The sequence below is a fragment of the Ranitomeya imitator genome, chromosome 1, assembly GCF_032444005.1.
Source record: "Ranitomeya imitator isolate aRanImi1 chromosome 1, aRanImi1.pri, whole genome shotgun sequence".
Lineage (NCBI taxonomy): Eukaryota > Metazoa > Chordata > Amphibia > Anura > Dendrobatidae > Ranitomeya > Ranitomeya imitator.
The window spans coordinates 852,661,755-852,682,811 of NC_091282.1; the positions used below are offsets into that span (position 1 = coordinate 852,661,755).

A 21,057-nucleotide genomic window follows, 5' to 3' on the forward strand; every position below is an offset into this window, starting at 1 on the left:
ATAACACCTGTCATTAGCAAACATAACACATGTGCTCAGTGTGAACCTGCTTTCATCTGTGAAGAGCACAGGGCGCCAGTGGCGAATTTGCCAATCCTGGTGTTCTGTGGCAAATGCCAAGCATCCTGCATGGTGTTGGGCTGTGAGCACAACCCCATCTATGGACATCGGGCACTCAGACCATCCTTATGGAGTTGGTTTCTAACCGTTTGTGCAGACACATCCACATTTGTGGCCTGCTGGAGGTAATTTTGCAGGGCTCTGGCAGTGCTGCTCATGTTCCTCCTTGCACAAAGGCTGAGGTAGCGGTCCTGCTACTGGGTTGTTGCCCTCCACATCTCCTGGTGTACTAGCATGTCTCCTGGTAGCGCCTCCAGCCTCTGGACACTACGCTGATAGACACAGCAAACCTTCTTGCCACAGCTCGCATTGATGTGCCATCCTGGATGAGCTGCACTACCTGAGCCACTTGTGTGGGTTGTAGAGTCCGTCTCTTGCTACCACGAGTGTAAAAGCACAACCAACATTCAAAAGTGACCAAAACATCAACCAGAAAGCATTGGTACCGAGATGTGGTCTGTGGTCCCCACCTGCAGAACCACTCCTTTATTGAGAGTGTCTTGATAATTGCCAATAATTTCCATCTATTGTCTATTCCATTTGCACAACCGCATGTGAAATTGATTGTCAAACAGTGTTGCTTCCTAAGTGGACAGTTTGATTTCACAGAAGATTGATTTACTTGGAGTTATATTCTGTTGTTTAAGTGTTCCTTTTATTTTGTGCGCAGTGAATGAATATATATATATATATATATATATATATATATATATTTATATTTATATAGCTTTTTCTTTTTCTCCCTTCCACATTTTACTTGCTTCAATGGTCTCCTTAGGGTATGTTCCCATGATCAGTAAATGCTGCTTGTTGGACGCTGCATACATCCTCAGTGTCCAACCCGTGGCGGCCAGGTGTTACAGCATAGTGGATGGGATTTCAAGAAATCCCATGCCCACTATGCGTACACGAACTCCTCCTGCTTCCCTGCAGAGACAGACATGCTGCGGTCTGGAAAGACACGCCGCATGTCAGTTTATCTTGTGGAGACGCTCAGTCTCCGCAAGATAAATATCACCCTTACAATGTATTGGGTGCGGTGATTCCGCACGGTTCAAGGAACACATGCAGAATCACCTGCGTTCAATAGCCGGGAGCGCTTTGGATGGAGCGGACACGTGCTGTATATATACACACACACAGTACAGACAAAAAGTTTGGACACACCTCATTTAAAGATTTTTCTGTATTTTCATGACTATGAAAATTGTACATTCTCACTGAAGGCATCAAAACTATGAATTAACACATGTGGAATTATATACTTAACAAAAAAGTGTGAAACAACTGAAAATATGGCTTATATTCTAGGTTCTTCAAAGTAGGCACCTTTTGATTTGATGACTGCTTTGCACACTCTTGGCATTCTCTTGATGAGCTTCAAGAGGTAGTCACCGGGAATGGTTTTCCAACAATCTTGAAGGAGTTCCTAGAGATGCTTAGCACTTGTTGGCTCTTTTGCCTTCACTCTGCGGTCCAGCTCACCCCAAACCATCTCGATTGGGTTCAGGTCTGGTGACTGTGCAGGCCAGGTCATCTGGCGTAGCACCCCATCACTCTCCTTCTTGGTCAAATAGCCCCTACACAGCCTGGAGGTGTGTTTGGGGTCATTGTCCTGTTTAAAAATAAATGATGGTCCAACTAAACGCAAACCGGATGGATTAGCATGCCGCTGCAAAATGCTGTGGTAGCCATGCTGGTTCAGTATGCCTTCAATTTTGAATAAATCCCCAACAGTGTCACCAGCAAAGCACCCCCACACCATCACACCTCCTCCTACATGCTTCACGGTGGGAACCAGGCATGTAGAGTCCATCCGTTCACCTTCTCTGCGTCGCACAAAGACACAGTGGTTGGAACCAAAGATCTCAAACTTGGACTCATCAGACCAAAGCACAGATTTCCACTGATCTAATGTCCATTCCTTGTGTTCTTTAGCCCAAACAATTCTTTTCTGCTTGTTGCATGTCCTTAGCAGTGGTTTCCTAGCAGCTATTTTACCATGAAGGCCTGCTGCACAAAGTCTCCTCTTAACAGTTGTTGTAGAGATGTGTCTGCTGCTAGAACTCTGTGTGGCATTGACCTGGTCTCTAATCTGAGCTACTGTTAACCTGCGATTTCTGAGGCTGGTGACTCGGATAAACATCCTCAGAAGAAGAGGTGACTCTTGGTCTTCCTTTCCTGGGGCAGTCCTCATGTGAGCCAGTTTCTTTGTAGCGCTTGATGGTTTTTGCCACTGCACTTGGGGACACTTTTAAAGTTTTCCCAATTTTTTGGACTGACTGACCTTCATTTCTTAAAGTAATGATGACCACTCGTTATTCTTTACTTAGAATTTGTATTATGGCAAGGAAAAACAGCTAACAGTTTATTCAGTAGGACTATCCGCTGTGTATCCACCAGACTTCTCCACAACACAACTGATGGTCTCAACCCCATTTATAAGGCAAGAAATCCCATTTATTAAACCTGACAGGGCACACCTGTGAAGTGAAAATTATTCCCGGTGACTACCTCTTGAAGCTCATCAAGAGAATGCCAAGAGTGTGCAAAGCAGTCATCAAAGCAAAATGTGGCTACTTTGAAGAACCTAGAATATAAGACATATTTTCAGTTGATTCAGACTTTTTTGTTAAGTATATAATTCCACATGTGTTAATTCATAGTTTTGATGCCCTCAGTGTGAATGTACAATTCTCATAGCCATGAAAATACAGAAAAATCTTTAAATGAGAAGGTGTGTCCAAACGTTTGGTCTGTATATATATACACACTAGATGGTGGCCCGATTCCAACGCGTCGGGTATTCTAGAATATGCATGTCCATGTAGTATATTGCACTGCCCACGTAGTATATTGCCCAGCCACCTAGTATATTGCCCGACCACGTAGTATATTGCCCAGCCACGTAGTATACAGCACAGAGCCACGTAGTATACAGCACAGACACGTAGTATATTGGCCAGTCACGTAGTATATTGCCCAGCCACGTATGTAACAGGCTAAAAAAGACTTAAAATAAAAAATAAATATATACTCACCTTCCAAAGGCCCCTTGTAGTCCTGGCGCCTGTGTGCGGTGCACGCGGCAGTTTCCGGTCCCAGGGTTATACGCAGCATCAATAGTAAAAAGTTGGTTACACAGGGTTAATAGCTGCGTTAATGGAGTGCGTTACACCGCGGTCCATTAACGCTGGTATTAACCCTGTGTGAGGGCTGACCGGAGGGGAATATGGAGCGGGCACTGACTGCAGGGAGGAAGGAGCGGCCATTCTGCCGGCGGACTGTGCCCGTCGCTGATTGGTCGTGGGCGTTTTGCCACGACCAATCAGCGACTTGGATTTCCATGACAGAGGCCGCGACCAATGAATATCCGTGACAGACAGACAGAAGGATAGACAGAAAGACGGAAGTGTCCTTAGACGATTATATAGTAGATATATATACAGTTAGGTCCATATATATTTGGACAGAGACAACATTTTTCTAATTTTGGTTGTAGACATTACCACAATTAATTTTAAACAAAATAATTCAGATGCAGTTGAAGTTCAGACTTTCAGCTTTCATTTGAGGGTATCCACATTAAAATTGGATGAAGGATTTAGGAGTTTCAGCTCCTTAACATGTGCCATCCTGTTTTTAAAGGAACCAAAAGTAATTGGACAGATTAAATAATTGTAAATAAAATGTTCAGTTTTAGTATTTGGATGAAAACCCTTTGTTGGCAATGACTGCCTGAAGTCTTGAACTCATGGACATCACCAGACGCTGTGTTTCCTCCTTTTTGATGCTCTGCCAGGCCTTCAATGCAGTGGTTTTCAGTTGCTGTTTGTTTGTGGGCCTTTCTGTCTGAAGTTTAGTCTTTAACAAGTGAAATGCATGCTCAATTGGGTTGAGATCAGGGGACTGACTTGGCCGTTCAAGAATATTCCACTTCTTTGCTTTAATAAAATCCTGGGTTGCTTTGGCTTAATGTTCTGGGTCATTGTCCATCTGTAGTATGAAACGACCAATCAGTTTGGCTGCATTTGGCTGGATCTGAGCACACAGTATGTCTCTGAATACCTCATAATTCATTCAGCTGCTTCTTTCCTGTGTCACATCATCAATAAACACTAGTGACCCAGTGCCACTGGCAGCCATGCATGCCCAAGCCATCAAGCTGCCTCCACCGTGTTTTACAGATGATGTGGTATGCTTTGGATCAAGAGCTGTACTGTTGTGAATTCCGCTCTTGGGCTCCCTCCGGTGGTTGTAAGTGGCACTTTTGTGAGTTCTGCTCTTGGGCTCCCTCCGGTGGTTTTAAGTGGAATGGCTGCTCCTTGGATTTAGCAGTCAGCAGCTGCTTCCACTGATTGTCTATTCTGCTCGGCTATTTAGCCTGGCTCTTTCCTTCAGCTTGTGCCTTTTGTCAATGGTTCCTGGTTGGATTCACATCTCTTTGGATTTCCCTGTTATCCTGACCAGTTCAGCAAAGTTAAGTCCTTGCTTGCTCTTTTCTGTCCACAGGTTGTGGACTTATCCGTTCTGTGCTTTCTGTGTTTGTCCAGCTTGTCTGTATGAATTAATTCAGTGAAGCTGGAAGCTCTGGGAAGCAGATTTACCCTCCACACCTTCAGTCAGGTGTGGAGATTTTTGTAAACTCTGTGTGGATTTTTGTAGTATTTTATACTGACCGCACAGTATTCCATCCTGTCTTATCTATCTAGCTAGACTGGCCTCCTGTGCTCATCCTGGTTTCATTCTGTGTATGTCTTTTCCCTCTCCACTCACAGTCATTACTTGTGGGGGGCTATCTATCCTTTGGGGATTTTCTCTGAGGAAAGATAGCTTTCCTGTTTCTATCTTTAGGGGTAGTTAGATCTTAGGCTGTGACGAGGTGCCTAGGGAGTGTCAGGAGCATCCCACGGCTACTTCTAGTGTTGTGTTGAGCTTAGGAACTGCGGTCAGTACAGGTACCACTTCCTTCAGAGCTCGTCCCATGTTGCTCATAAACCACCAGATCATAACACTGTACCACGCATTCACCATACTTTTCTCTTTCCATCATTCTGGTAGAGGTTGATTTTGGTTTCATCTGTCCAAAGAATGTTCTTCCAGAACTGTGCTGGCTTTTTTAGATGTTTTTAGCAAAGTCAAGTCTAGCCTTTTTATTCTTGATGCTTATGAGTTGCTTGCACCGTGCAGTGAACCCTCTGTATTTACTTTCATGCAGTCTTCTCATTATGGCAGATTTGGATATTGATACGCCAACCTCCTGGAGAGTGTTGTGCACTTGGTTGGCTGTTGTGAAGGGGTTTCTCTTCACCATGGAGATTATTCTGCGATCGTCCACCACTGTTGTCTTCTGTGGGCGCCCAGGTCTTTTTGCATTGATGAGTTCACTAGTGCTTTCTTTCTTTCTCAGGATGTACCAAACTGTAGATTTTGCCACTCCTAATATTGTAGCAATTTCTCGGATGGGTTTTTTCTGTTTCCGCATCTTAAGGATGGCTTGTTTCACCTGCATGGAGAGCTCCGTTGACCGCATGTTTACTTCACAGCAAAACCTTCCAAATGCAAGCACCACACCTCAAATCAACTCCAGGCCTTTTATCTGCTTAATTGAGAATGACATAACGAAGGGATTGCCCACACCTGTCCATGAAATAGCCTTGGAGTCAATTGTCCAATTACTTTTGGTCCCTTTAAAAACAGGGTGGCACATGTTAAGGAGCTGAAACTCCTAAACCCTTCATCCAATTTTGATGTGGATACCCTCAAATGAAAGCTGAAAGTCTGAACTTCAACTGCATCTGAATTGTTTTGTTTAAAATTTATTGTGGTAATGTCTATAACCAAGATTAGAAAAATGTTGTCTCTGTCCAAATATATATGGACCTAACTGTATATACTAGATGGTGGCCCGATTCTAACGCAACGGTATTCTAGAATATGTATGTATGTACATAGCAGCCACATAGTATATAGCACAGGCCACGTAGTATATAGGAGCCATGTAGTATATAGCAGACATGCAGTATATAACACAGCCACGTAATATATAACAGCCCACGTAATATATAACACAGCCCACGCAGTATATAATACAGGCCACGCAGTATAGAATACAAGCCACGCAGTATATAACACAGCCCATGCAGTACATAACACAGCCCACGCAGTACATAACACAGCCCACGCAGTACATTACACAGCCCATGCAGTATATAATACAGGCCACGTAGTATATAACACAGCCCACGCAGTATATAACACAGCCCACGCAGTGTATAACACAGCCCACGCAGTGTATAGCACAGCCCACATAGTATATAACACAGCCCACGCAGTATATAACACTGGCCACGTAGTATATAGCAGCCATGCAGTATATAACACAGCCCACGCAGTATATAACACTGCCCACGTAATATATAGCACAGCCCATGCAGTATATAACACAGCCCACATAGTATATAACACAGCCCACATAGTATATAACACTGGCCATGTAGTATATAGCAGCCACGCAGTATTATAGCACATCCCACGTAGTATATAGCAGTGTGGGCACCATATCCCTGTTAAAAAAAATAATTAAAATAAAAAATAGTTATATACTCACCTGACGGCGTCGCGAGACCGCCAAGTCTTCTGGGTAATTTCGCAATGCATCTCTGGGAATGGAAGCTGGCGGCAGCCGCGCGCATCGGCGGACAGCGGAAGGTAAGAATAGCAGGTTTGTTTTTTTTTTTATTATTATTTTTAACATTAGATCTTTTTACTATTGATGATGCATAGGCAGCATCAATAGTAAAAAGTTGGTCACACGGGATTAATAGCAGCGTTAACGGAGTGCGTTACCCGCAGCATAACGCGGTCCGTTAACGCTGCCATTAACCCTGTGTCAGCGCTGACTGGAGGGGAGTATGGAGTGGGCGCCAGGCACTGACTGGACGGAAGTAGGGAGGGACTAATCAGCGACGCGGGATTTCCGTTACAGACAGACGGAATTACCCCTTAGACAAATATATATATATATATATATATATATATATATATATATATACTGTATTTTCTGGCGTATAAGACTACTTTTTAACCCTTGAAAATCTTCTCAAAAGTCGGGTATCGTCTTATACGCCAGGTGTCGTCTTATAGGGCAGGTGCGGAGTAATCTGCGGTCGCCGCATATTGTGGGGGAGCGACCCCAATGACAAGGAGAGGGGGCGCCTCACCGGGAAGGTGTAAGTGAAGCAGAGGCAGAGAAGGAGATAATAGGATACAAGGGTGAGCCAGATTAGTGAAAGAGGAGTGTTTTTCTAGGCACAGCACCGCTCTCTCTTATTTGCATAACCCTAGCATCCCATACGCTGACAGTTTGCTTCACTTACACCTTCCTGGTGAGGCGCTCCCTCACCTTGTCATCGGTACCACTCCCCCCCACTATATACTTCGACCGCAGATTGCTCCGCACCCACCCTATAAGACGACACCCGGCATATAAGACAAACCCCGACTTTTAAGAAGATTTTATATTTTAACTGGAAAAGTTGGGGGTCGTCTTATACTCCCAGTCGTCTTATACGCTGGAAAATACGGTATGTATATATATATATATATATATATATATATATATATATATATATATACACACACACACACACACACACACACACACACTTCCTTCTCACCCCCAATGGGGGTAGTCTTTGTGATCTTGTATTCTGTTTAAGTGTTCCCTTTATTTTTTGAGCAGTGTATGTAGACCAACCTCCGAAACCAACGCAGTTCCAGTGATAAACTGCGCTGGTCCGGGCAATAATTATATATTTTTTTTTATTATGGACACCTTACCATTTAAAAAGAGGTGGTCCAGTAGTGGACTACACCATTAGGGTATATGCACACGATGCAGATTTAGTGCAGAACTGCAGCAGATTTTTCTGCAGCAGAAACGCTGCAGAACTGCACTATGATTTACAGTACAATGTAAATCAATGTGAAAAAAAAAAGCTGTGCACATGGTGCAGAAAAATCTGCGCAGAAACGCTGCAGATTTCAAAGAAGTGCATGTCACTTCTTTTGTGCAGTTCTGCAGCGTTTCTGCACCCTCCATAATAGAAATCCATTGGTAAAAAACGCATAAAAAACGTACCTGCGGATTCTGCCAGGAGATGCAGATTTAGTGCAGATTTTATGCAGAAAATTCTGCACCAAATCTGCATCGTGTGCACACAGCCTTAGAGTATGTGTACACGTCAGGAATCTTTGCAGAAATTTCCTGACAAAAAACGGACTTTTTTTCCGGAGGAAATCCACACGCTTTTTTTGCATGCTTTTTTGCGAATTTTTCGCATTTTCTTCCGGAGCTTCCCCAATTGAATAATATAGAGGGAAAAAGGCAAAAAATCCGCAAAATTAATGAACATGCTGCGTTTTTTTCCGCAATGCATTTTTTTTGCGTAAAAAAAATGCATCATGTGCACAAAAATTGCAGATTGCAACTATAGGATGCATAATGGATGCATTTTTTTTTGCGGTTTTATAGCAAAAAAAAAAAACCGCGAAAAATCTGGAACATAGCCTTAAAGTAGAAAATGTTGCAATGGGCCCATGTAATAACTTGCCTGTAAAGATTTAAAGAATATCCCCCTCCTTGGTTTTCAAATCCCAATTCTGGCCCTAAAGAAATAAACTAAAGACTAAGGCTACTTTCACACTTCCGTCTTTTCAGATCAGTTGCAATGCGTCGTTTTGGGAAAAAACGGATCCTGCAAATGTGCCCGCGGGATCCTTTTTTTTCCCCATAGACTTGTATTAGCGACAGATGGCCACACGTCGCATCCGTCGTGCGACGGATGCGGGGTGTTTTGGCGGAAGGTCGTCTGGAAAAAACATTCATTGTAACGTTTTTTGTTTGCGTTACAAAAATGTACAGCAACGGATCCTGCGGCGTCCGTCGTTGGCTAGAATGGAAGCCTATGGGCGCAGGATCCGTTGCTGTCCGTCAAATGACAGAATCCAGCAACAGATTCTGTTTTTTAACACGAAGCATGCCTGGAAGGATTTCTATTCCTTTAATTTAACCCATTTTTCCTGCAGCTGCTGCATCGAAGGATACGTCAAAAAACAGGATCCAGTGCATCCGTTTTTTACAATTTGCCCAGGATCCGTCTCTTCAACACTTTGACAGATTGTGACTGATTCTAAAAGACGGAAGTGTGAAAGTAGCCTTAATAAACTTTGCTGATATCAATCAACTGCATGGGATTGAGTTTTGAGAAGTCCAACATCTACAAAAGATGACGGAAGACCTAAAATAAAGGCATGAGTTCTCAACATTAGAATTCAGATCAAGTATTCTGAAAAGGAAAGGGACTTAAGAGATAAACAGACAATGGTTTTTCCAAGGTAGATGCCTGTGTTCTTGATATGGGATGACAGCTACATCATTATGGTGTCAAGGTGTTCCCACACATTTCTTTGTATATTTGGGATCGGTACAGATGGATTTGAAAAACCTCCTGAAGAAACTGGCACAAATGAACAGAGACATTTTCTTTCTATCCAGATGCAAGGAAAACCTAATCCCTAAAGGCCTCATGATAAGGAATCCAACAAAGTATACCTTTGTATATTTGGGCAATTCACTGGTATTTTTACCCTAAAGTTACAGACCTAAAAAAATGAATTCAACACATCAAATATTGGTGGAGGGTGCCTTTGTGGTAGAGCCAGTTGATAATAGGCTTCCACATGGTGCGGACAAAAGTCACAAGTCTTACCTTGCATAGATTGAGTTGGTTTATAGTGGATAGACACATGATGAATGAGATCCTGCATGTTGAGGAATGTACGGTTACAGCCATATGTAGAACATTTGTGACCCTTTTCTGCACAAGAATAAAAAAATAAAATAATAATATTCCTAAAGATATTACAATATTTAAAAAGGAGTGATGGTGGATAGGGGATTTCCAAGCTATACAAGAACCTATTACCATAGAAAACCACACTGTAGAAAGTGGAAAATTATCCTTAAAAGGGGATGTCCAGTGAAGATGAATAGGCGACAACTTACATAGATTGCAGGTCCCAGCGGTCAGACCCCACCAAAGATCGGCAGAACCTGACACTCCTATCACCACTTACAATGGAGTGTTAGTACGTATGTTGGCTGCATTATCATTCATGTACTATGGGGCTGCTGGGCGTAGTGCAGTGTTCTGCTTTTTCCAGCAGTCCCATTGAAACTACTGGAGTGCGGCTTGGGTGTACACACATTGCGGCCCCATTTTAACAGGGAATTGCCTATCAGTGTGTGTCCCAGCAGTCAGACCCCCAATCTATAAGTTATCTCCTATCTTCACTGGATAAACCCTTTAACAACAAGGGTTTGCCTCCTGCAACATGCATTGTTCCACCAACAAATGCAAGCAGCTAGACGATCACTAACCCCACATCAAGTACCATCACTTCATGTAAATATAACCTATAGAGCATGGAAAAAGACTCTGTTGTGATCACTTAAAGGAGGTTATCCACTACTAGGACCACCCCTTCTTGATCAAAATGTTTGGCGACAATAAAATAATAAAGCTCATACTTGCCTCCCATGAGCTCTTGTGCGGTTGTTGTGACACTTGATGCTGGCACCCAATTAGCACTGGCATCACTGACCCCGCCTTTGGACAAATCAAACATGAATTGTATGTCTGGGCTGCAGTTGATCTCCGACTTCTTCATGTTAAATTCAACAGGAGGTGGGGACAGTGACACCAGCGCTGATGTCATATGTCACAACAATAGCAAGGGAGTCCCGGGGAGAGTGAGTGCAGACACCGCGGGAACGGTGCCAGAACGGGGAGGGGAGTAGAAGCTTTATTATTTTAGGGGTATGACAAGAAGTTGTCCAAGAAGAGGACAACTTCTTTAAAGGGGACCTGTAACCCCCAAAATCGAAGGTGAGCTAAGCCCACCGGCATCAGGGGCTTATCTACAGTAATGCTGTAGCCCCCGATGTATCCCGAAAGATGAGAAAAAGAGGGCCTCTCTGACCTTTCCCGGCACCTGCGCACCGCAGTACATTGCTCTGCCCTCAACAGGGCAGACAAAGTACTACTGCGGCGGAGCCTGAAGACAAGAAGAGGACGTCATCGTAAGAAGATGGGAGGCCCCGCACCGGACACCCATCGGACCAGAACAGAACCGGGACCGTCTCTGGGTGAGTATAAAATAATCTCTTTTTCTTATCTTTCAGAATACATTGGGTGCTTATCTACAGCATTACAGAATGCTGTAGATAAGCCCCTGATGCCGGTGGGCTTAGCTCACCTTCGATTTTATTTTGGGGGTGACAGGTTCCCTTTAAGGTGTCTTACTTATTTTTCATACTTCACATATTTGTAATAGTAAGGGTTTCTGTGACTGAAATGTATCAGGATATATTATCTAATGCACACACTTGAGGAATATTATTGACTAGTAATGCACTGATGAGGGTTTGATTGTGGCTGGATTGACAGAGTACAGAACTCATCACTGACGTTTTGTCTAGTGAATGCTAAACCTCAGGATACGCCTGGTCCTGGAGAGGACACGGTCCGGCGTCTGATACAGACTGGAGCAGGCACACACAAACCTTGCAATTGCTCTAACACCCTTCCTATGTCAGTCTCTCATACATGAATAGAGCATGCCACACCATCCAGTCCTGACTGCAATGTGGGAAATAATGGGGAATCAAAATCCTTGTTCTTGGGATAAATGGGTCTCCAGCAGACATTTATCATTTATTCTTAGAATAAATGTCTTTCATGTTAAAACTCCTTTATTATCATTAGGTTCTGCATGAAATAATGTGCTGCAGTTCAATATACTTACTTGAGGTCAAGACACCTTTCCTTCTGCCTCTTTCTCCTGGTCTCTTAGTTTCAATCTTGACCCCTCTTACAGACTGGGGAGTAGAAGGGACAGTATATGTAGCTTGTGCCTCTGCAGAGGGCTCTTCTGTTTTTTCCTGAAAATGTGGGTATCATTTCATTAGACGTTTAACCTTGGATCAGGCGCATCTCTGGTAGAGATGAAATTTTTTTTTCAAAATTTGGTTACGAACAGTTATGTTTTTGCAATATTCGCTGAACATCATTGGAGTCAATGGGAGAAGAAATGACCAAATATGTTTGGAACCGATCAAACAAATTCGGCACAAATAGGGTAGCAATAAGGCACGAATATGTAAAATTCATATTCGGTGACCAAATCCAAACATATTCGCTCAACGCTACTCTCTGACACTCCCGAGTACAGGTGAAGTTCTCCTGATAGGCACCGGTTAGAAAACAATCTAGAATATCTAATTATGTCCATTTCTGAGCTCTAAAAGTAATCAGTGACCTTCATAGGGATGTATTTATGTAGAGTACACAAAATCAGATGGAAAAAAAACCCATTTAATAACCATAAATGTAATAAAACAAAAAGGTACCCAAATTTCACAACTACCGCCAAATTGCCTCCAGTTTTCAGGATATAACTATTACTAAACATTAAAAAACAATTGTAAAGCACTTAGACGCTAACGGAGTCATATTCACTCAGATTTAGACATTAAAAGTTTAGCAGAAGAAACACATTGGCAGAGAGAAAAGAAAGGTTGGCAGTTCATATCATATCAGAGACTATTATGTGTTCAAGCACAATGTGCCCAAGAGGCCATGTCTAAGGAAACCCTCTTGTTTGCAAGAAAACCCTACTTATTTTTACAAAATGTCCAAAAACTTTTAATTATTAATTCATAAAAGGAGCAAAATAAACAATTGTGATGAAAGAAACAAAGTATGAACCTTCAAAAGTGAGAACCTTCAGGCACAATGAGCCTGAAAGGCCACACCTGCTCTTCGCAAAGACGGCAGTAAAGCTGAGTGGTAGGGGGATTCAAGCAGCACTTAAGCATAGGAAGATACTGAGAGGGATGGGATCCCCTGCTGTCTTAGGCCGGCGTCACACACAGCGTATGAAAATACGGTCCGTATATTACGGACGTAATAAGCTGAGAAGTCCCCAAAATAGTGGTCCGTAGCTCCTCCGTAGGCAGGGTGTTTCAGCGTTTTTTGCGCATGGCATCCTCCGTATGTAATCCGTATGTCATCCGTGCTGCGTGTTTTTATCGCAGGCTTGCAAAACCGACATATGGATATACAAGGGATCCATATTTAAAAAAAAACAAAAAACATATATACTGTTATATATATATGTATATATATATGTCGGTAGACACATACATGTATATATATTAATATTTCATCCAGCACGATATAGCAGAAAGCCGGTAATTCAATTACCGGCTTTTGCTTTCTCCTTCCTAAACCCGACATGATATGAGACCTGGTTTACATACAGTAAACCATCTCATATCACCATTTTTTTTGCATATTCCACACTACTAATGTTAGTAGTGTGTCTATGCAAAATGTGGCCGTTCTAGCTATTAAATTAAAGGGTTAAATGGCGGAAAAAAATTGGCGTGGGCTCCCGCACAATTTTCTCCGCCAGAGTAGTAAAGCCAGTGACTGAGGGCAGATATTAATAGCCTGGAGAGGGTCCACGGTTATTGGCCCCCCATGGCTAAAAACACCTGCCCCCAGCCACCCCAGAAAAGGCACATCTGGAAGATGCGCCTATTCTGGCACTTGGCCACTCTCTTCCCATTCCCGTGTAGCTGTGGGATATGGGGTAATGAAGGGTTAATGCCACCTTGCTATTGTAAGGTGACATTAAGCCTAATTAATAATGGAGAGGCGTCAATTATGACACCTATCCATTATTAATCCAATACTAGTAAAGGGTTAAAAAAAAACACACACACACACACACTATTAAAAATTAATTTAATGAAAAAAAATCACAAAGGTTGTTGTATTAATTTATTCTACTCTCAATCCACTCACTGAAGACCCTCGATCTGTAAATAAAAAAAAATAATAAACCAACAATATACATACCTTCCGACGATCTGTCACGTCCAACGATGTAAATCCATCTGAAGGGGTTAAAATATTTTGCAGCCAGGAGTTCTGCTAATGCAGCGCTACTCCTGTCTGCAAAACCCCAGAGAATGTAGGTAAAGTAGGTCATTGACCTATATTTACCTGCATTTGCGGTGAGGCGCCCTCTGCTGGCTGTTCCTAGATCGTGGGAACTTTCCTAGAAAGCTCCCAGGCTCGAGATCATAAGAGGGCGCCCTCTGCTGGTTGTCCTCATATGCGTACATCTGCAGCGGCCAGATGTTACAGCATAGTGGATGAGATTTCATGAAATCCCTTCTCCACTATGTGTTCAGAGACTCCCCCAGCAACCCTGCGTAAACGGACATGCGGCGCATCTTTCCAGACCGCAACATGTCTATTTATGATGCGGAGACGCTGAGTCTCCACAGCATAAATTTCCCATTGATTATTACTGATCTATTATTAGATGCGGTAAAACCGCATTACCTTTATAGTCACATGTGTATTAAGTGCAGGAATGCAGCTTTCTACGCATGTGAACTAATTTAAATAATGTCTTACCTTGTGCCACAGCCAGAAGTTTGCGTCCACTGCAGTTCTCGCAATAAGCTCAGCTGACCGCGGGAACTGCCATGCACGTGACCGCCAGAGACGGGGTTATTTCCAGTGGTCATCTACATGCTCCGCTGGAGCTGGATTTGTCATGGGACATTATGGATTATCTTTTCGGTGGACAGGTATGGTATACTGTTGCTTTTTTATTTTATTTCTCTTACAGGAGATCGAGAGATTCGGTGGAATTAGGCGAGGTTGTAAGTATGGTTTAATTAAGAATATTAAAAGGAATCTGTGTCATTATTTCAATTAAATGACTTTATTCTGGCTGTGTCTTTATTTACCACGTAACTATATGATTAGTAATGGAGAGGTGTCTTAGGCTACGTTCACATTTGCGTTGTGCGGCGCTGCGACGCAACGCACACCGCAAATATGAACGCATGCACAAACGCTGCATTTTGCGACGCATGCGTCGCTTTTTGCATGGTTTTGGGCGCAGGAAAAACTGCATCATGCTGCGTTCCCTGTGCCCTGACGCATGCGCTGCAGCGACGCATGCGTCGCAAAACGCAAATGCAACGCATGTCCATGCGCCCCCATGTTAAATATAGGGGCGCATGGCGCGTGCGTCGCCGCGGCTGAGCCCGATGCAGCCGGGAGCGGCGCAAATGTGAACGTAGCCTTATAGACACCTCTCCATTACCAAGCCGTGGGCTTGATGTCACCGCACAATACAAAGGTGACATCAAACCCACAAATATGAACCCCACCGCTACAGGGCAAGTGGGAAGAGCTGGGTAAAGTGCCACAACTAGCGCATCTTTGGATGCGCCAATTGAGGGGCGGCTGCAGGCTGCTATTTTTAGACTGGCGAGGGCCAAAATCCATGAGCCTTGCCAGCCTGAGAATACCAGGCAGCAGCTGTCTGCTTTTTCCTTGGCTGGTTAACAAAAATCGGGGGACCCACGCTGTTTTTTTTTTGGAGGGGATCCCACTATTTTTGCTAACCATCCAAGGTAAGCAGACTGTTGCGGCCTGGTATTATCAGGCTGGTAAGGTTCATGGATATTGGATCCTTACCAGCCCCAGTAGTCTGCTTTATATTGTTAGCATATATAGGGGGACCCCACAATATTTTTTTTAAATTATTATTTATTAAAAAGGAGGGTTCTTTACTGTTAGAGGATTCTTTACTGTTAAGGATTCTTTACTGTTAGGGCAGTGAGAATCTGTAATTGCTTGCCTGAGGAGGTGGTGATGGCGAACTCAGTCGAGGGGTTCAAGAGAGGCCTGGATGTCTTCCTGGAGCAGAACAATATTGTATCATACAATTATTAGGTTCTGTAGAAGGACGTAGATCTGGGGATTTATTATGATGGAATATAGGCTGAACTGGATGGACAAATGTCTTTTTTCGGCCTTACTAACTATGTTACTATGTTACTATGAGGGGATTTCTCTGTGTTTCCTCCACTTCCTGTGTCAATTACGTCCAGCTGTGTTACAAGATTCCCCATTATGTAAATTAGCACACGAGTAGTAACCTGCGTTGCCGCACTTAATACGCATGTGACTAGGAAGATAATGTGGTTTTACCATATTTAATAAAAGTGTATGGGTAATTTATGCAGCAGAGACAGAGTGTCTCCACTGCATAAACTGACATGCTGGGGTCTGGAAAGTCGCGCCGCATGTCTGTCTCTGCAGGTGAGCCACGGGCATTGGTGCACACATAGTGGGCATGGGATTTCTTGAAGTTCCATCCACTATGCTGTAACATCTGCACGTTGCAGACAAATTAGAATCTAAATAGCAGCAGTGTAATGCTAATTGTAAAATGCAAATGTGAATTATGCCATCAATACACATGAGAACTGGCTCAAATTCTATTTGTTTAATTCTCTTTCACAGATTTCAAATTTTCCCACAGATCCAAGTTCACATGTTGCATATTCAGTGCAGATTTTTTTCCAGCGTTATCTTTAGCTATGTGCACACGATGCGTTTTCGCAGCGTTGTTTTCCAAATAGTCCAAAAACGCAATGGAATCCTTATGCAAGGTAATTCAATGATAATCCGGAAGTATTGTGCACATGATCAGTAAATTTCCGTGCGTACTTGCAGGGTGTTTTTTTCTGCAGCATGTCAATTCTTTTTGTGTTTCTGCAGCTTTTCCGCACCCATTAACTTCAATTGAGTCAGTCAAATCTGCATCAAAAACGCAGGTATAAAAAGGTTTGCGGATTTGCTGAGTTTTTGCATTGCGTTTTACCTGCTTTCTATGGTGTTTCCCACACTGTCATCTGTGTGAGCGTGGGAAACACCGGCGCGGTAGTTCTTATCAGTAGTAACGCTACCGCCGGTAAGACCGTTGGCCAGAGCACTGTGGGATCATGCTGTCAGATGTCAGCGTGACCCCTCAACTGACTGACCCGCAGCGGTGACATGCGGTAAAAAGCTGGCATGAGCCAATGAGACTGATGCTCCCATCGGGCTATGTCTGCTGTCACTGATAACAGTGATGGCAGGAACAGTTGATTGGAGAAGTATTAAGGTACCGTCACACTTAGCGACGCTGCAGCGATACCGACAACGATCCGGATCGCTGCAGCGTCGCTGTTTGGTCGCTGGAGAGCTGTTACACAGACCGCTCTCCAGCGACCAACGATGCCGGTAACCAGGGTAAACATCGGGTAACTAAGCGCAGGGCCGCGCTTAGTAACCCGATGTTTACCCTGGTTACCATCCTAAAAGTAAAAAAAACAAACAGTACACACTTACCTACAGCCGTCTGTCCTCCAGCGCTGTGCTCTGCTCTCCTCCTGTACTGTCTGTGTGAGCACAGCGGCCGGAAAGCAGAGCGGTGACGTCACCGCTCTGCTTTCCGGCTGACCGACGCTCACAGCCAGTACAGGAGGAGAGCAGAGCACAGCGCTGGAGGACAGACGGCTGTAGGTAAGTATGTACTGTTTGGTTTTTTTACTTTTAGGATGGTAACCAGGGTAAACATCGGGTTACTAAGCGCGGCCCTGCGCTTAGTTACCCGATGTTTACCCTGGTTACCAGTGAAGACATCGCTGAATCGGTGTCACACACGCCGATTCAGCGATGTCTGCGGGGAGTCCAGCGACGAAATAAAGTTCTGGACTTTCTTCCCCGACCAGCGACAGCACAGCAGGGGCCTGATCGCTGCTGCCTGTCACACTGGACGATATCGCTAGTGAGGACGCTGCAACGTCACGGATCGCTAGCGATATCGTCTAGTGTGACGGTACCTTTATCATCTGCCGGCGCCTGTACTCACAGTTAAAAAAAAAAAAAAGCTAAATTACATACATATTCACATAAATATATATATATATATATATATATATATATATATATATATATATATATATATATATATATATACACACACGCCTTAACGCCCAATCCGCAACACCCTCGTCTCCTATAAATAATGTAAAATAATTTATCAACATTTCCTCCGTCTGCCATTGCCCACGTAATCCTGAGTGTCCCACGGCGATCTCACATGTAGAATAGTCACATCGCGAGATGTGACCACTCTACCCAGCCACCGACTATACACTGCGGGAGCGATTACCTCCTGTCAGTGTATCACGGAGTTGCTGTGAGAGTTCACCAGAGTTCATTAGCTCTGATGCTAATGTGACAGCTCTCCAGCGACCAAACAGTGACGCTGCAGCGATCGGATCGTTGTCTGGATCGCTGCAGCGTCGCTTAATGTGACGGTACCGTAACTTGTTTTTCCTATCTTTCAGGTTACATCGGGGGTTTTGGATTATCTACAGCATTACTGAATGCTATAGATAAGCCTCTAATGGCGGTGGCCGCAGCTTATATGCGAAAAATGAGGTGACGGATTCCCTTTAACCCTAAAGCGGGCCACGCTCGCCAATATCAACAGGCTCAGCTGGCCAACTTATAATCAGGGGAATGCCCGATGTTGGACTGCCGCCTTTTGTTCTCCCTGGAGATAAGCTGCTGCCACAGGTCTGTCGGCAGCTTTCTCATAGAATACAGGAGTGCTTGACCAGCAGCCATGTAATGTGTACACTTACAGGGAACCTGTCATGTATTAGGCTAAATTCACATTGCGTTCAGTGATTACGTTAAACGGACTACGTTACACCGCGGCATAATGCGGTGTAACGTAATCCGTTAACGCCGCCATTGAATGCAATGTCGGACGCATCGCTAGCGCATGCCCACAATGGGCATGCGCTAGCAATGTGCTGTCATTTGAGTGACGACCCAAGACGCGGGCTGCAGCGTTTCCGGGTACGTCACTGCTAGTGCAGATGGAGCTAGCAGATGCTCTATCTGCGCTAGTGCGATGTAGCGCCGGCACTTGCGCTAGCAGCAGCCCGTTAGCGTATGTGCTGAACGGGCTGCTGCCAATGCAGTGTGAACTGGTGATAGCCCTCTGAAGCTCACTGGCTCTACATTCGGGCTGTCAGTCAGTGCCGTGAGCGCGGTTACAGCCTCTGCTCTGTATACTCAGGGCGGTGACTGAACCAGCACCGATGACGCACCAGTGATCGAAACGGGAACGCTATGGGAGAAAATAATAATAATGATTTATTTTCTCCTCACAGCGTTCGGCTACGGGCGGGTTAGGAACACTATTAGCCTAATGGGAACCTGTCGCCAGAAAAAACGCTATTCTGCAGGTTATGTGCACACGTTTGCAGATTTTGCTGCGGATCCGCGGCAGTTTTTCATGAGTTTACAGTACCATGTAAACCTATGGAAAACCGAAACCGCTGTGCCTATGCTGCGGAAAAAAAACGTGCGGAAGCGCTGCGGTTTACATTCCGCAGCATGTCAATTCTTTGCGCGGATTCCGCGGCGGTTTAGGGTATGTGCACACGTTGCGGATCCGCAGCGTTTTTTGCGGTGCAGAAACGCTGCAGATCCGCAATTGATTTACAGTACAATGTAAATCAATGGGGGAAAAAAAATGCTGTGCACACTTTGCGGAAAATCCGCTGCGGTTTAAAAGAAGTAGCATGTCATTTCTTTTTTGTGACTCTGCAGCGTTTTTGTACCCATTCCATTATAGAAAACCGCAGGGGTAAAAAACGCAAGAATACCGCAGCAAAAACGCACAAAAAACGCGACAAATCCGCAGGTGTGTTTTTTGCCAGGAGAGGCAGAATCTGCACCAGAAATTCCTAAGCCTAATCCGCAACATGTGCACATAGCCTTACACCTGCTCCTCTATAGGAATCCGTAGGTGGAATCCGCACAAAATCCAAATCCGCGGTAAATCCGCAGGTAAAACGCAGTGTCTTTTACCTGCGAATTTCTCAAATCCGCTGCGGAAAAATCTGCAGACCTCAAGAGCACGTGTGCACATATCAATCTCCTGCTGTACTGAGCGGACATGTTTTCTGGGGGCACTGTGACACCATTTCCAGAACTCTCCAGCAGGCAGAGCAGCCATTTGTACAATGTCCTGTGCGTGCCGTGAGGTAAAAGCACGGAGGAGGGGCGCTAACCCACGGTCCCAGCCAATCAGAAGCGAGGACGATCTACTTAACCCATTCCCAGCTAGCCTGAATAGGAGCGCGCTATTCACCTCATCTTTGCACATACCGCCATAATTGCACGGTGTATACATGCAAGGGCTTAGGGCACAGCGTCCTCGCTAGAAAGCGCGGGAAAGCCGCCTCTCAGGTGTCTCTGCGGACACTTACCATGGCTCTTGCTGATGCCGCCTCGCGGGTTGTTATGTATCCGGCAGACGATTCTTCTCGCCGCTGTGTCACATTGTAGCCATTTTGGGTGCAGTGATAACGCGAGATTATAGAGGGCGGGGGGAAGGACGCTGCTGCTCGCATGGGTGGGGGATGGACGCTTTGTGAGCTGTGTATACATAACTGCTTACTAATTGCCTCAGTGAGGAGGAACTTGGCGGCCATGACATACGTGCGTGTGTGCACGACACTGCAAACCAGGGCCGCCATCCCACGGGTGGAAGTGTGATAATGGCGGACGCTGCACACATGGTGTGTGTGAGGGAGAGAAAAGCAGCAGTGTCTGCTCTGCGCCCTAGACACAGTATAGTCACTATGTGGCTGCGTATAGTGACTGCTGCTGGGCGGAAAACACCTACAAGGTGGCATGGAAACGGCTGCTTTGTATGGGGAGTGTTTTCCCAATGAAATTAGTATTTTTTTTAAATTGTTATATTTAAAATAAGTATAATAGCAAAAACGTTCAGCTTTAGTAACATAGTAACATAGTTAGTAAGGCCGAAAAAAGACATTTGTCCATCCAGTTCAGCCTATATTCCATCATAATAAATCCCCAGATCTACGTCCTACAGAACCTAATTGTATGATACAATATT

General features: G+C 44.4%; 1 protein-coding gene across 1 annotated transcript in view; it reads right to left on the bottom strand.

Moving 5' to 3' along the window:
* ZNF414 (zinc finger protein 414) overlaps positions 1-20,570 on the bottom strand; it is a 58,406-nt gene extending 37,836 nt beyond the window's left edge. Inside the window, exons 1-3 of the mRNA XM_069741633.1 lie at positions 20,402-20,570; positions 11,992-12,127; positions 9,894-10,001 (exon numbers count right to left, since the gene is read on the bottom strand). Of these exons, the coding sequence (XP_069597734.1) occupies positions 9,894-10,001; positions 11,992-12,127; positions 20,402-20,545 (388 nt within the window). The 5' untranslated portion in view covers positions 20,546-20,570. The remainder of the gene's footprint in view (positions 1-9,893; positions 10,002-11,991; positions 12,128-20,401) is intronic.
* Between the last annotated feature and the right edge of the window lie 487 nt (positions 20,571-21,057).